Source organism: Esox lucius, chromosome 15 (genome assembly GCF_011004845.1).
Source record: "Esox lucius isolate fEsoLuc1 chromosome 15, fEsoLuc1.pri, whole genome shotgun sequence".
In the NCBI taxonomy this organism is placed as follows: Eukaryota; Metazoa; Chordata; class Actinopteri; order Esociformes; family Esocidae; genus Esox; species Esox lucius.
Window position 1 is genome coordinate 888,789 of NC_047583.1, and position 17,788 is coordinate 906,576.

The 17,788-nt window shown below is 42.3% G+C and overlaps 2 protein-coding genes across 7 annotated transcripts in view; both read left to right on the plus strand.

The window, feature by feature from the left end:
* The window catches only part of mboat2a (membrane bound O-acyltransferase domain containing 2a), a 52,659-nt gene extending 43,330 nt beyond the window's left edge, over positions 1-9,329 (plus strand). The window contains exons 8-13 of the mRNA XM_029125449.2: positions 2,442-2,634; positions 3,054-3,157; positions 3,280-3,344; positions 3,727-3,859; positions 5,924-6,075; positions 7,003-9,329. Of these exons, the coding sequence (XP_028981282.2) occupies positions 2,442-2,634; positions 3,054-3,157; positions 3,280-3,344; positions 3,727-3,859; positions 5,924-6,075; positions 7,003-7,174 (819 nt within the window). The 3' untranslated portion in view covers positions 7,175-9,329. The remainder of the gene's footprint in view (positions 1-2,441; positions 2,635-3,053; positions 3,158-3,279; positions 3,345-3,726; positions 3,860-5,923; positions 6,076-7,002) is intronic.
* A 6,053-nt stretch (positions 9,330-15,382) lies between these two features.
* The window catches only part of kidins220a (kinase D-interacting substrate 220a), a 59,886-nt gene continuing 57,480 nt past the window's right edge, over positions 15,383-17,788 (plus strand). For 4 of the 6 annotated variants that reach the window (XM_034297272.1, XM_034297273.1, XM_034297274.1 and 1 more), the window contains exon 1: positions 15,384-15,563. The gene's annotated coding sequence lies outside the window, so the exon portion shown is untranslated. Of the gene's footprint in view, positions 15,564-17,788 lie in introns of all 6 variants that reach the window. The other 2 variants (XM_034297270.1, XM_034297271.1) reach the window with 1 other exon arrangement.

Sequence of the window (17,788 nt, forward strand, 5' to 3'; positions counted from 1 at the left end):
AATGATGAATTTTTAAGTCTACTTTTCTATTAATGCCCAATTAATTCTGGTGAATAAACGTTGTGCACCCCTCACATTATTGTAAATATTTGATTAGATCTGCTCATGTGACAACATTGAAGAAATGACACTTTTCTACAATGTAAAGTAGTGAGTGTACAGCTTGTATAACTGTGTAAATTTGCTGTCCCCTCAAAATAAATCAACACACAGCCATTAATGTCTAAACCGCTGGCAACAAAAGTGAGTACACCCCTAAGTGAAAATGTCCAAATTGGGCCCAATGTGTCAAAATTTGGTGTGGTCACAATTCTTTTCCAGCACTGCCTTAACCCTCTTGGGCATGGAGTTCACCAGAGCTTCACAGGTTGCCACTGGAGTCCTCTTCCACTCCTCCATGATGACATCACGGAGCTGGTGGATGTTAGAGACTGTGCGCTCCTCCACCTTCTGTTTGAGGATGCCCACAGATGCTCAATAGGGTTTAGGTCTGGAGACATGTTGGCCAGTCCACTACCTTTACCCTCAGCTTCTTTAGCAAGGCAGTGGTTATGTTGGAGGTGTGTTTGTGGTTGTTATCATGTTGGAATACTGCCCTGCAGCCCAGTCTCTGAAGGGAGGGGGATCATGCTATGCTTCAGTATGTCACAGTACATGTTGGCATTCATGGTTCCCTCAATGAACTATAGCTTTCCAGTGCCAGCAGAACTCATGCAGCCCCAGACCATGACACTCCCACCAACGTGCTTGACTGTAGGCAAGACACACTTGTCTTTGTACTCCTCACCTGGTTGCCGCGACACACGCTTGACACCATCTGAACCAAATAAGTTAATCTTGGTCTCATCAGACCACAGGACATGGTTCCAGTAATCCATGTTCTTAGTCTGCTTGTCTTCAGCAAACTGTTTGCGGGCTTTCTTGTGCATCATCTTTAGAAGAGGCTTCCTTCTGGGACGACAGCCATGGAGACCAATTTGATGCAGTGTGCGGCATTTGGTCTGAGCACTGACAGGCTGACCCCCCACCCCTTCAAACTCTGCAGCAATGCTGGCAGCACTCATATGTCTATTTCCCAAAGACAACCTCTGGATATGACGCTGAGCATGTGCACTCAACTTCTTTGGTCAACAATGTTGAGGCCTGTTCTGAGTGGAACCTGTCCTGTTAAACCGCTGTATGGTCTTGGCCACCGTGCTGCAGCTCAGTTTCAGGGTCTTGTCAATCTTCTTATAGCCTAGGCCATCTTTATGTAGAACAACAATTATTTTTTTCAGATCCTCAGTGAGTTCTTTGCCATGAGGTGCCATGTTGAACTTCCATTGACCAGTATGAGGGAGTGTGAGAGCGATGACACCAAATTTAACACACCTGCTCCCCATTCACACCTGAGACCTTGTAACACTAATGAGTCAGATTACATTGGGGAGGGAACATGGCTGATTGGGCCCACTTAGGGGTATACTCACTTTTGTTGCCAGCGGTTTAGACATTAATGGTTGTGTGTTGTGTTGTTATTTTGAGGGGACAGCAAATGTACACTGATATACAAGCTGTACACTCACTACTTTACATTGTAGAAAGGTGTAATTTCTTCAGTGTTGTCACATGAAAAGATATAATCAAATATTTACAAAAATGTGAGGGGTGTACTTACATTTGTGAGGTACTGTATCATGGACATTCTCGGACATTTCAGTCAAAGAATTCTGGTTAAAAGCCCTTCTAAGAAGTGCCATTTAATTAGAACCTGTGCTTAACTAAGACTTAAATTCTAGCTGCCTATTCTCATTTTGAGGTGCAGGAGCTCCACAATACTTCCAACCTAATATTCAGTAAGTGCCGCAGGAGCTCAATCAGTAGAACGTGTGAGGTACTTTGCTCCAGTCAGCTCCAGCTCCAGTCAGCTCCTGCTCCAGTCAGCTCCAGCTCCAGCTCCAGTCAAGCACTGATTACACTGTAATTAATAATAAACTGTTATGACGAAAACATTTGGTTAAGGGAAGCTCTGTGTTAATTTAGCCGGGTCTTGCTTAAGGTCTGGGTTATTTAAAGTGCATTCTATGCTTGTCTTGAGCAGATCTGCAACCACGTGATGTTTCCTTTGGCACTTGAGGATGGCAAAAAATATTTTTTCCTGCTGTCAAATCAGTTTTGCTGTTGCAGACATTGGCAAATGCCAATACCCATTTCTGAAGTTTCCCACAAAACACAAAGCTGATATTTCTGATGCTAACTCCATAATTTTACTTGTGTGGTTGATGAACACGTTTTTCTCTACATGGACTTAGTGTTCACGTCTTCTATCGAAGAAACTTGCGAAAGTACAAACAATGCAGTCTTTGTAAAAGGCTAGTTATAATGCTTGCTAAGACCATGTCATAAGCATGCATGACCCCCATAAGATCTTCTAATCGTCTGGTTTTTGTTTCTCCTCACAGAAAGACATCATCTCCAAGCTGTGTACCTGTGCCATCTCCCTGGCCATCTTCCTGTCCATGTCCAAGGTCTGCCCGGTGGAGCGCTCCATTGACGACCAGTTTGTCGCCTCCACCCCGTTTGTCCTGCAGGTCGTCTACCTGTACATCGCCATGCTTGCCACCCGACCCAAGTACTACTTCATCTGGACGTTGTGTGAGTTCCCAGGACCTTTAACTGACCATTAACCGACTAAATGTCTAGTAAAACAGAAGACATATTAGTTGTACAAAAGGCTCAAATAAATTCTAATAACAATTGAGGTGTTTATGTCAAAAGCTGCTCTGGGATGAATGCGGGGTTGCTAGTGGGTGCTAGTGGGTGCTAGTGGGTGCTAGTGGGTGCTAGTGGGTGCTAGTGGGTGCTAGTGGGTGCTAGTGCGTGCTAGTGGGTGCTAGTGGCACCGTGTACTATATCAGGGTGATAATCTGATAGTGGCCCTACTGAAGGAACTGACTGCTTGTTGAGCCAGGTCACACTGCCCTCTAGTGTCAATGTGGGGAACATCCCTTAAAGTATGTTCAGTAGTCGTTCAGTCAGGGTGGATATTCTGTTGCTCTTCCCCTGTTGGACAGCTGATGCCATCAACAACGCTGCAGGATTTGGCTTCAATGGCTACAACAGAGACGGAACCCCAAGATGGGACTTGATATCCAACTTGAGGATACTAGACATTGAGGTTAGGATGGTTCTGCCAATTTCGTAGTCATCTTTCACTAATTGGGGTTATTTTGTGTTTCACCAATACAAATGATTCACTATCTGGGCTACATTCACTACTTCAACATTATCTCTTTGCAGTTTGCTACAAGTTTCAAGATGTTCCTGGACAACTGGAATATCCAGACAGCTCTTTGGTTGAAAAGGTGAAATAGATCATGAGCCATGTGACCTGTGCAATCTCCAAATGCAGATTGTGGTGTTGTATAAATTTGCCCTTGATTAGTTGTAAGGCTGGCAGTCTACAGCACACATCTACACAGGTTGGGATGATGTAGTAAGCTGTCAGCCATCCACATTATGTCTACACAGGTCGGGATGATTTAGTAAGCTGTCATCCATCCACATTATGTCTGCACAGGATGGGATGATTTTGTTACCCATCAGCCATTCATATTATGTCTATACAGAATGGGATGATTCAAGCAGCCATCAGGCAGTGTGCTAATGCTATATCAGCATCACGTGCCCACAGGACAATCTCAGCGTTAAGCTAATGCTAACCTGTACCTTGTCTGTTGTTTCCAGGGTGTGTTACGAGCGCTGTCCCATCAACCCCACGGCGGCTACATTCCTGCTGTCAGCCATGTGGCACGGCGTGTACCCCGGGTACTACCTTACCTTCCTCACGGGCATCGGCATGACCATGGCAGCCCGGGCAGTGAGTACAGCACACAGCCAAACACTGTTCAAAGGAATGGCTGCCACGAGACAATAGAGGGCTAGACTGAGGAGTGGAGGCGGGGTCCTGTGAGAGGGGCCCGTGAGAGGGACCTGTGGCCAACCGTGTTTTTAAAACACTGTAGTGATGAACACTGTCACTAGGACACTGTAGGGATGAACACTGTCACTAGGACACTGTAGGGATGAACACTGTCACTAGGACACTGTAGGGATGAACACTGTCACTAGGACACTGTAGGGATGAACACTGTCACTAGGACACTGTAGGGATGAACACTGTCACTGGGACACTGTAGGGATGAACACTGTCACTAGGACACCGTGTAGGGATGAACACTGTCACTAGGACACTGTAGGGATGAACACTGTCACTGGGACACTGTAGGGATGAACACTGTCACTAGGACACCGTGTAGGGATGAACACTGTCACTAGGACACCGTGTAGGGATGAACACTGTCACTAGGACACCGTGTAGGGATGAACACTGTCACTGGGACACCGTGTAGGGATGAACACTGTCACTGGGACACTGTAGGGATGAACACTGTCACTAGGACACTGTAGGGATGAACACTGTCACTGGGACACTGTAGGGATGAACACTGTCACTGGGACACTGTAGGGATGAACACTGTCACTAGGACACCGTGTAGGGATGAACACTGTCACTGGGACACCGTGTAGGGATGAACACTGTCACTGGGACACTGTAGGGATGAACACTGTCACTAGGACACTGTAGGGATGAACACTGTCACTAGGACACTGTAGGGATGAACACTGTCACTGGGACACCGTGTAGGGATGAACACTGTCACTAGGACACTGTAGGGATGAACACTGTCACTGGGACACCGTGTAGGGATGAACACTGTCACTAGGACACTGTAGGGATGAACACTGTCACTGGGACACTGTGTAGGGATGAACACTGTCACTGGGACACCGTGTAGGGATGAACACTGTCACTGGGACACCGTGTAGGGATGAACACTCTCACTGGGACACCGTGTAGGGATGAACACTCTCACTGGGACACCGTGTAGGGATGAACACTGTCACTGGGACACTGTAGGGATGAACACTGTCACTGGGACACTGTGTAGGGATGAACACTGTCACTAGGACACTGTGTAGGGATGAACACTGTCACTGGGACACTGTAGGGATGAACACTGTCACTAGGACACTGTAGGGATGAACACTGTCACTGGGACACTGTGTAGGGATGAACACTGTCACTGGGACACTGTGTAGGGATGAACACTGTCACTGGGACACCGTGTAGGGATGAACACTCTCACTGGGACACCGTGTAGGGATGAACACTGTCACTGGGACACCGTGTAGGGATGAACACTGTCACTGGGACACCGTGTAGGGATGAACACTGTCACTGGGACACCGTGTAGGGATGAACACTGTCACTGGGACACCGTGTAGGGATGAACACTGTCACTGGGACACCGTGTAGGGATGAACACTGTCACTGGGACACCGTGTAGGGATGAACACTGTCACTGGGACACCGTGTAGGGATGAACACTGTCACTAGGACACTGTAGGGATGAACACTGTCACTGGGACACCGTGTTGGGATGAACACTGTCACTATAACTGTATACAAACATTTGACAAGTGTTTCTAAGTGTGACTCGCTGTTCACATTCTTTTCTCTGAAATACAAACCATACTTTAAAGATTTGCACTGATCATTTAAATGCCTTCTAAATGCAGGTCATGGTTGAGTTACCTATTGGTAAAGATTGCCGTTGAAGTTTAATTGATCTGTTATAATATAAACCACTAGGTCAGTCAATGGCTTGTTTAGGGTTAGGCCAGGTTAAAATGGCTGCAAAATAACCTTTAGTATGTGTGTTAATGAGTTGTTTGTGTTCCTTCAAAGCTTCACACTTCTATTTCTTAAGCTCCAGTGCGTCTTCTGAACTTCTTTCCAAAGTATTTTGTGCAGTCTTAACAACATGCTGGGTGTTTTCTTGTCAGTCACTCTCAATTTCTTTGTGTGGCTTCCTTACAGCTACGACACAACGTCAGACCCTACTTCCTCGGTTCCACGACACACAAGAGCATCTATGATGTCATCACGTGGGCAGGGACTCAGATCGCCATCTGCTACACGGTGGTTCCATTCGTCCTATTGGCCGTTGGGCCGTCACTCAAGTTCTACAGGTGAGTGACACTGCTGATATTCATGATGCTCTTCCGGCTGTTTTGAAAGATAATGTAAGACGATGGATGTTACCATGACGATGGATGTTACCATGACGATGGATGTTACCATGACGATGGATGTTACCATGACGATGGATGTTACCACGATCAGAACACTGATGGGCACTTACTTGATACATAAATGGACTATGGTGTGAAGTGGCATCTCCTGTCTGTTGAATATTGTGGGTCCACAGATGTTGGAGATCCATCACTTTTATGGATTTTTACGAATGCCTGTTAACAAATGACGGCCAATAAAATGCAAATAGATGTGACAAAGACAAGGACACGGTGCAGAGAATAAGCTCTGTTCCACTTTCTCCCCCTTCAGCGTTTAACTTAACGGCACAGTTTTACAGCCAGAAGCCGAATCACCGCTGGAAATGAGAAGGTCTTTATGTGATCTGGGCACTTTAGTGAATTAGAGACAAATTGACGGTGTCATTTGGTGGAAGGGGTGTTATTAAATCTGCCTGGCTGAGGCCAGTATAAACCATGCCATTAAACAGGAGAGTTAGGACTGTTGGGATGAAAGGAGGGACCGCAGGAGAGCCGGGTCCGGACCAGAACCAGCCAGCCTGGAGGGCACCGTGTTTTGATCTGGGTTTATTGGTCCACTGTGCTACTGACCAGGGTGGATTTAAGTAATCCCATTACCAAAACACTGTGACCGCAGGTACAGCATTTCCCCCGTTAGGATTAACTAGAATAACTTGTCAGGACTGGTTGCTCCGTAATCATTCCGGGGAATAAGAATTCATTGTGACATTTTGAGAATTCCACAATGCTCTCCTCCGCAGATATTTTCCCAGGCCTGGGGGGCTGTAATGAATGTGAACGTCGCCGTGCCAAATGAATGATATCTAACTGACTCCTCTCCAGGTCCTGGTACTGCTGTTTACACATATCCTGTCTGCTCCTGGTCTGTTCACTCCCCGTGAAACCCCGTGTCAAGGAGGAGCAGCAGAACAGCCTACAGGGGGGGCTGACCAGAGGCCACAACAGCCACTCCATCACAGACAACAACTGCAACCAGAAACTCAAAGCCACATGAGATCTGGGAGAAAGCCCCTTCGCCCTGTCCCACACCTGGAGTTCAGACCACCCGGCACAGAGTGAAAAGAACTCTGCTGGAACACTGAAATAAAGTGCAGCTTTGAGACTACAAAGAACCAAAAGAACTGGAATACCAGACCATCGGAATAACAGACAGTAACAAACACCGTTCAACAACAACCCTTCAAGGAGGGGGGGGGGGGTAGAAAGGAAAGAGGAGGGGAGAGAGTGGGGTGGGGTGGGGAGAAAGGGAGAGGGGAAGGGGAACCAACTGCCACTAAACGGCTACGATCGAATGAGTGATAGTAATGACTTTAGCAGTGATGCTAACAGTACGATGCTAAACAACAGAAGACCGAAGAATGCAAAACTGACTCTCTTGCCTTAAACCCTCTAAGTACTGCTAGCAGGGTTACGATAGTTGTGTGGAGTGGAGCTCTTGGGGTTTCGGTAAATTAAGCAGTTGTAGTTTGACCTCCACGATGTAGAGGGCGCTATATCTGAGAGGTGTCTAGAGGGTTTATGTCAGTGTCAGAAAACAATGTAATCTCTACTATGAAATAGTAGATAAGTGAAAGAGAGAACCTTTTTTGTCAGATGCCAACTTTAAGGAGGCCTTGGGATTCTGTAAACATTTTGATTACGGTCACTTTCCTTTTGAGTATTTTACTTCGGCGACCATTTTCACCCCCCCCCCATAATATTTCAGCAGGATACAGGTTCTTAACAGATGAGGGAGCATTACAAACACAATGTATTCCCAGTGACCACTGATTTAGGTTCATTGTTTTCAAGGGCTTTTTTGAAATTGGGTTAATTCTGCGTAGCTAACATGTTTTCATACTGTGTCTGATTACAAACTGTGGGTTTCCTCTAAGTTCAGAAATCTTGCCTAATTCTGTAACGTCCATTACAAGTTCAGTACTGTTAGACTGATTTAAGAGCTGCAAACTTCTAGATTTACCAATGAAAAGCTACTCAGAAATCCCTCTTGATTTTTGTCATCTATAACTTCTTAAGGATATGAAACAATCTACATTGTAACCATAATGGAGATAATAATAAATATAAAACAATTTAACTATTTTAACACCAAACCATTTTTATGATTTATATAATGACTGTACTCTATGAATCATGAGATAGAATGATTAATATCCCAGTAAAGCTATAGATCTGCGTTGAAGTTTGAATGTAGTGGACATGGATGAACATACAGACAGGGTGATTTGTATATGAGGTTAGTGAAACCTACTGTATGTAATTCTGTATGTATTTCACATTTATGTAACAATGAAACACAACATAATTATTATGCTCCAATCATGAACCCAAAGTCATTTTCTCATGTTTTGTCATCATCTAAATAAATGGATATCCCAAGGCAGATTCCAGACCAGAGATATGGAGTGGGTCCAACTTACAACGTTCCTTGAGGGTGGTGTTAATTGAGGTGAAGAGGACAGCCAGCGAGTGTAGTCTAAACAGGTCCACAGTGCCATGTTTCCGAAGATGTATGGAACATTCCCACGTGCCGCACCGGCAGGTTATTGACTTTACACCGTCCATGCGGTGGTAGGACTTGGCAAAGTATTTCAGTATAACCAAGATGGCAGCCAATTTACCAGGTTAGGGGGCTTTCTTTTGTGATAACAAGTAACAACAATGCAGCAGATCCAAGTTTTCCAATGTAATCTTCATCTTGTTTTTCTAACATGTGCATACTCCTGCCATAAAACGTGTGTTTGTGATTTTTAGATGTTTATGTGGTCTATAACTGTATGTGTAACCAAGGTTTTAAATGCCTGATGAAGAGAAAGGGATGCCATCTTTACCAACAAGTTGATAATTGCACTGCATGGCCACCCGAACCTAGCCTGATTTCACCAGACTGAACACTATGCTTACCGTTGTTTGTGTAGCGTTCAGCTGGGTTTACCCAGGCTACCCCAAACCAGCAGATCAATGCAAACTGCTCCATATGTCCAAAGTGCCAAGTCATAAACGGCCCTGTATGTGTTGTACATGTGAAAACATAATGGGTATTTTTGTGTGAAGAAAGAAGAAACATAATGAAAGATTTGTATAACAGTCCTTCAAAAAATTATTTATGTTGTCAAATAAAGAGAAATTATTTTTTAAACACTAATACAGAGATTTGTAACCAGAGAGTTTTCTCTGAGAGTGTATGAAGCGCATTAGGGGGGACGTTGACCAGTAAATGCATGTGGATGAACCCTAGAAAGGGATGCATTATAGAAGTATTGGATATTGATATTTGGTTTTAGGACCTTAAAGTGGATCTGTGAAACAGTGGATTACTTCTATTGCTGCCAGCCAAGTTTTCATCAGTCTGGTTTTCTTAGTCGTCCACTATTTCTGTACACCCTGAAGTGTCCACACTTCAAAATCAACAGAACCAGAAACTGCCGATATAACCAGGCGATATAACTGCATGATATAACCAGGTGGATTAGATGATAGGCCAATTACTTCACCTGGGCTCAGATCTGAATGGGCTCCAGGTCATCCTATCAACCAATCTATCTACTTAATTATTTTCACATTTCTTTTGCCTGTGGGTATCTTCACGTGTTGCACCTGTGGGTGTGCTAAGAGCATGTAGACGTTCTTGGCAAATCAACAAAGTTAAACTTGGAGACGTTTGTTTTTAACTGTCATGACTAAGGTCAAATGGAAAGTGTTGGATACACACTATACATCAGACCACATTTGCCTTCTTCCTCTGAGTAATTCTTCCCACATGACTGCTACTAATAGTGTCTAACTGGAAGTCAACAAGGCTCTGGTTCATAGTCACACTGGATCACTGTTGGAGTCTTTCTAACAGTCCTGGCCCAGTTGTTGTCATTATTTACTAGATTGTATAAGGTGAATGTTTCATTCCAAGAATATTGCTGACAGTGTTTATTTTTTACTTTCTGTTTATCCAATATTGCCTTTCTGTGTGTCGTCACTCCCTGCTTCTGCTGAAATTTGTCAGTTAACTTTTGGTTTTGAGAGTCCTGTTTTATAGATTCTCTACAGACACTACAAGTACAAACCCGTTTCCAAAAAAGTTGGGACACTGTACAATTGTGAATAAAAACAGAATGCAATGATGTGGAAGTTTCAAATTTCAATATTTTATTCAGAATACAACATAGATGACATATCAAATGTTTAAACTGAGAAAATGTATCACTTTAAGGGAAAAATAAGTTGATTTTAAATTTCATGGCATCAACACATCTCAAAAAAGTTGGGACAAGGCCATGTTTACCACTGTGTGGCATCCCCTCTTCTTTTTATAACAGACTGCAAACGTCTGGGGACTGAGGAGACAAGTTGCCCAAGTTTATGAATAGGAATGTTGTCCCATTCTTATCTGATACAGGCTTCTAGTTGCTCAACTGTCTTAGGTCTTCTTTGTCGCACCTTCCTCTTTATGATGCGCCAAATGTTTTCTATGGGTGAAAGATCTGGACTGCAGGCTGGCCATTTCAGTACCCGGATCCTTCTTCTATGCAGCCATGACATTGTAATTGATGCAGTATGTGGTCTGGCATTGTCATGTTGGAAAATGCAAGGTCTTCCCTGAAAGAGACAACGTCTGGATGGGAGCATATGTTGTTCTAGAACTTGGATATAACGGTCAGCATTGATGGTGCCTTTCCATATGTGTAGGCTGCCCATGCCACACGCATTCATGCAACCCCATACCATAAGAGATGCAGGCTTCTGAACTGAGCACTGATAACAACTTGGGTTGTCCTTGTCCTGTTTAGTCCGGATGACATGGCGTCCCAGTTTTCCAAAATGAACTTAAAATTTTGATCCGTCTGACCACAGAACACTTTTCCATTTTGCCACAGTCCATTTTAAATTATGCTTGGCCCAGAGAAAATGCCTGCGCTTCTGGATCCTGTTTAGATACAGCTTATTTTTTGACCTATAGAGTTTTAGCCGGCAATGGCGAATGGCACGGTGGATTGTGTTCACCGACAATGTTTTCTGGAAGTATTCCTGAGCCCATGTTGTGATTTCCATTATAGAATAATTCCTGTATGTGATGCAGTGCCATCTGAGGGCCCGAAGATCACGGGCATCCAGTATGGTTTCCGGCCTTGACCCTTACACACAGAGATTGTTCCAAATTCTCTGAATCTTTGGATGATATTATGCACTGTAGATGATGATAACTTCAAACTCTTTGCAATTTTTCTCTGAGAAACTCCTTTCTGATATTGCTCCACTATTTTTCGCCGCAGCATTGGGGGAACTGGTGATCCTCTGCCCATCTTGACTTCTGAGAGACACTGCCACTCTAAGCGGCTGTTTTTATACCCAATCATGTTGCCAATTAACATAAGTTGCAAATTGGTCCTCCAGCTTTTCCTTATCTGTACATTTAACTTTTCCGGCCTCTTATTGCTACCTGTCCCAACTTTTTTGGAATGTGTAGCTCTCATGAAATCCAAAATGAGCCAATATTTGGCATGATATTACAAAATGTCTCACTTTCAACATTCGATATGTTATCTAAATTCTATTGTGAATTAAATGTAAGTTTATGAGATTTGTAAATTATTCCATTCCTTTTTTACTCACAATTTGTACAGTGTCCCAACTTTTTTAGAATCGGGCTTGTATAAAATATTGGTTGATAAGTAACTGTAAGGTTAGGTTTAAATTAAGAGTTAAGGTTCGATTTAGAATAAGGGTTATGGAAAGGTTTAGGGTTAGTATATGAAATGCTACTGACAGTCTGTAGATAGATTATAGACAATGTACATATGATCTTTTGGGATTCTCCAAATAAAGTATTTCTGAACGGCATCCTTAAAGGTTATAAATAAAACCAAATAAAATGGTATCTGTTAAGAAATTCTATGCTTTTTAGTTGGTCTCAGTTTTCAGGAACTGCATTGATGCCTTTCACCAGTTCCTGTTACCTTGGGGTATAAATGAGGTTGCACACGTCAAATCTTTTGGTCCTCCATCAATCAATCAATCAAATTTATTTTTAAAGCCCTTTTTACAACAGCAGTTGTCACAAAGTGCTTTACAGAGACACCCGGCCTTAAACCCCAAGGAGCAAACAACAGTAATGTTGAATTTCAGTGGCTAAAATGTAAAACTGGTGGAAACTGAGAAAAGTTAGTAGTACATCCCTCATATACCCCAGCACAATAATATAGCAGCGTAATCCTCCATCACCATGGGAAAAACCAAAGAGCTGTCAGCTGTAAGGAGACTGGTGGACATACCATTAAGGCCAGTCAGAGCAATAATAAAAAAGTTTCAGAAATCTAAATCAGTTGCAAATTTGCCAAAAAGAGGACTTGTGCATATTGGAGCTACAAATGGAATTGTGTGTTGTGGTCAGATGAGTCAAATTGTACTTATTGGCCTAGCGCACCATGGGCTGGTTTGGCAACTAAAGGGGGCTGCATACAAGACAAAGCATGTGATATCCACAGTAATATATGGGGTTTTTGATACTAGTGGTCCCAGGGCTTTGATTGTAGGGGTGCCATAATACTTCTGAAATGTATGTTTCATAGGATAGATGTAAAGGATTTACAACTTTTGCCAGACCACGTAAGCGGAGACAGACAAGAAGATTGAATGACTCTTATTGACTGAGTGACTGACTACCCACCCCCCAACAACGTGTTAAGTAGCGTAGTGGTTAGAGACATGGACCTGCAACTAATAGGTCCCGTGTTCGAATCTCGTCCCAGTCAAAGCAAATTATGCATTAGGATTTGTTCCGGGTAGACAAAAACTTTGCTGGCTACAACCTTTAGTAGCTGCGTTATAGTAAGCCTGAAATAAAACTGTCTCTCAGTCTCATCTTCATCCGGTATCGGGTTGCGGGGGCAGCAGCTCCAGCAGGGGACCCCAAACTTCACTTTCCGGTGCCACATTTATGTAATAATGAGATGTAATAATGCATATAATTTAAAATGAAATACAGATAATGAATTTGGAAAAAAGCAGAGGTTTACCTTTTAGATGAGAGTTACTGAAAAACATCACTTGTTTGTAGATCTCCAACTCGAGCGGATCGTGAGCTATTAGAAAATGTTTTTTTAGAACGATAAATTCCTATAAATTCACAGTTATGGAAATTAGAAAATCTAAGGGGCGTACTCTTGACAGGGAAGGTCAGTGAACAAAATGCAAGTGGTTTTAGAGGTACAGGTCATCTGGATTGGAAGCTATTAAAAAAAGTTTATGTTACTTAGGTAATAGAGTTGTAATAATGTATACAATTTTTAAATAAAAACAGGATTATGAATTTTGAAAAACTAAGAGGAGTACCTTTCAGATAAATTCAGATAAAATCAACAAAATTTAAAATGGCAAATCTATGGTGCGTACTCTAGACAAGGAAGGCCAGTGAACAAAATGCAGGTGGTTTTAGAGGTAAATGTCATCTGGATTGGAAACAAAAAAAAGTTTTTACCTTTCAGAAGAGAGGAACATGCCACATTTGGAACACGCCACATTTGGAACACGCCACATTTGTTTGCAGATATCTAGCTCATATGAATAGTGACTGAATATAATCACCGAAATGTAAAAGAGCACATTTAAGGGTCAGTGACCAAAAAGTGGTTTTAGATGTATATGTCATCTCTAAAGAAATCTATTCAAATTAAAATTAAATATATAAGCTGTAACAACAAAAATATATGTAGAAAATTATAGGTTTGTTTAATAACACAAGAAGTGTCTGTACCTATGATTTTCCTTAACATTTAAAGGTATTATTAAGTTGACACAAAATAAAATATATATTTTTTTGTCTCATTCAATCCAGGGGCGACAATCTGATATCAGGTTTGGAGGGGACAATAACATTACATTTTCTCAAGAGCAATTTTTGAGGGGGACACCAAAAGTAGTGCTGTAATACTGTTTTCGTTTGCACCATAGGTTTGCTCGCAACTGTAGCTCTTCAAATTCAGCTATTGTGTGTGAACCCTACCAACATAAAACAAACTTACAGGATTAACCTCACGTTAGCTATGTGCATTGAGAGCCTTTCAGACGGTAGACACGAACACTGTCACCTTGCCAGCTAAGGACCACTACATACACTGCATTGCAAGCTTCTCTCATTTACACAAATTCAAACAGTGGTTGATGTTACTATAGCATGCTAGCAAACATCAGCTGACTGCTAGCTGACAACCACCAAGGACAGACTGTCAGATTCCCACAAGCACTGTACCTGCATGAGGTGCCACTGCTGAGGGCTGGGGGCAGTGGATCAACCACTGTGAGGCAAAAGGTGGAGGTGTGGCAATTTTAACTCGCTGTTAAGTGTCTATATTCAGCACAAGTGCTTTCATTGCATCTCATTACTATTATTGAAATTAAATAGTTATGTTTACATTTAGGTATTGGGGGGGACAAATCATAGTTTTCCCCAGGATGGGGGGGGGGTCATGTCCCCCCCGGGATTTCAGCCTATGATTCAATCAGCGGTATTGCACTTTCATGACGGTCCCTAAACTATTGAACTGAGATTCGACTACGTTTTGCAGCATTTTGGACTCTGCTGGAGGAAAACTTCGATTTTCGAAGAAATCAGTGGGTGTACCTTGCTCTCTACCCTCATCCAATTTTATATATTCCACTGTCGTCTTTGTACGAGGTATTGACGATAAATCCAGAGACTCTAGTAAAAACCCACCCACATTTTATTTTTTCTATGCAACCATATCTATCAATTAAATTGCCCGAGTCATTTTTTCCACGCAAACTGTCCCCATCTGGCAATACAACTGACTGCCGTGAAAAGCCAAGGACAGCGGCTGTTTCTGAGATGCCAATGATAGGTTCTACGGTTCAGTGAAACATTCTGTCTGTTTTATATAACAAGCCAAAATGTATACTGTATGCTGTAATTGGGTTCTTGACTGTTTTTGGGGTTGTATATGTCATCTGTGCAGAAACAATTATCCATAATATGTAATCGGCATATGAATTAGGCTAAAACTAGATTAGCTGACAGGACAGTACGAATTACACGTCTAGCATTAAGCAGTGACAGATCAATTTGACATTTGGGATGATCAAACCAAGGACACCGTGCACAGCATGTTTTCATTCTATCTAAAACAGTTAACTTTTCAGCCGACTTTTCTGCAAGCCACGCCCACACCGTAAAATCGAATAGTAGGTGGAGAATTGACAAGCCACTCAAACCGTCATGATCATAGCTGGCTATCAAAGCTGCCTGACTAACCAAGTAGCTACAATATGGTTGTGGTTGAAATATATTGAAGAATCTGATCTTTAAAAAAAGGAAAAACGCAGGGGAACCTACTTAGGACACGAGGACGTTGCCTTTTTTATTATTCGTAAAGGTAAGATGCAACCACTTTTTTTTTTTACTAGCCATAGCTAGCCTTAATAGCTTTATGGCACCTCCGCGAATTGTCATGTGCTGGCAGTGCTATGCTCAGTAATGTCGATTCTGTCTGTGGAATGTGTCCACGCACTAAGACTTCAACCAGTTACTGTTAATTTTCGAGTCTTGGTACGGTGTCTAATGAACAGCAGAAAGACGGGTTGACGCCCACGCCTCTTTTGGAAAGTGTATCAACTGGAGACAATTTGTGCGCTTGTGACAACCTGTTGTTTACTGGTTTCTGCGCCTCTGCTCTGGCAACATTCTGACATGTTTTTGAGCCCAAACTGTAATACCGGTGTCAGATTATTATATCCAGTCATATTGTTATCATAGCTCCAATTACATGTTTAGAAAAAAATAATCAAGTTATCTTTAGAAATCAGTTGTGACATGCACATGTAATGTAACTATAGATTCTGTATTTTGACAGCCATTGGTGTTGCTCATTGTTCTGCATTTATAAATCCTAGACTATCTTTTCGATTCTTTATTCCTGTGTCGAAACTTGATTATGTTGGCCGACTTGATAAATTTAGACATCTTGGAACCTAATCTCACCAGCATGCAGATTACACATTCAGCAGGTATGAGGTTGAGTTGAATTTCATGTGTGCCGAGGTCTAAATGTGTCCTTGTCGTATTGTACCTTATCTGACCGTTTAGGTAAGTTTCCATCAGAACTAGTGGTGTGGTATTGTCTTGGTGAAAAAATTATTGTATTACACGATTTATTTAATTATAATTTTTTTTTAACTCTTTTTACTTCCAACATTGTTCTCAGTTTCTTTTCAGAATGTTCATATGCATATTGTCCTTGATTGGTCTCTTTCTCGAGGCACTTTTTGTCCCTCTGCAGCAGATTGGGTGATCAGTGTTTTCAAAAATCACAGTATTGAATCACGAAATTATGAAATATCCAAATAATATATAAAGCCTTGAGAACAGAGTACATATCACACTTAATTATCATGAGAATATCGTATTATGAGGTTGCTGGCCATTTCCAGCCCTATTCCAGCACAATGAGAAAACAGTCTCCACAGATTCATCAGTGTTTGACAAACATAATAAATGTTTAAGCTAAGAATGGGTGTGTTCAGCAACAGTGAATGGACATGGTACTTTCTTACTAATAACTATATTAATAGTTTTCTTGTCATTAATGCATAGTCTGGATATAAAGAAGTTAAGCAAATTGCCTCGCAAAGCCTGTATCCATTCAACTACATTGATGAAGCGGCATGACATTATCGGTAATGGTGGCGCGTCCATTGTGTTGTAGATGGGTTGGGGCGTTGTTCTGTCAGCTCATCTATTATTCATGGTCGTCAGGGAGTGACGTGAGACTGGGCAGGGCTTGTTGATAGTCCGTCAATGTCGGTGAGGGACAGTAATTGGAGAACAGCCATTCAGTGTAGACAAATTGAAGTTGTGTATAAAGGTAAGCTATCTGGTTATTTGTGAATTATTTGGACTTTGCATATGGGTAGTTGTGAGGACTGTGCAATTGTAAGGCTATTTTGTGTACTGGTCTAGTCTTTTTCATGGTGTTGCTTTGGTCTTCCATTGGTTTTTGTTTTGCATTGTTGGGGGAGGAGGTGAAGTGGTGACACCCCTCAGTCAATACTAGATGCAGAGAATCTTGGAGGTTCATTGATTGTTGTCTGATATCTCTCGTTGTCTTTTGTGCTGATTGGGGCAGAAGTGCCTCTGTGAGACGCTCGAGGGCGTGTCATCAGGTTCTGATTGCCTCCACTGGAAACCACTGCTCCGTGTCTGTTACTGGCAGAATGATCTGATATGACTGAACCCATTACGCGTTTTCCAACCCGGCTGTAGTTATTGCATAGATGTAAGTCCACGTTAATGGAAATCAATTTTCGGAAGCTGCTTTTTTGTCTGACAAATAGGGTCAAAATCACCTTTTTTTCTTATTATAGAATTACAGGCAAATTAAAACAATGTCATCCAAATTGCTTAACACAGATATTAATGTACTGACAGCTAGGCAAATGAATTCATTATTGTGGAGAATCTTTAATAGAGTAGAGTATCATGTTGCATTCCTAAATAAAGGCCTTTTGCCGTGTTTTCTTGCGTGTTGTTGGTGGAATTGGTCACTGTGCTGTGGTTACCACATGTGATGCAAGAATTCAGGGGAACAGTAAGTCTCTGCTT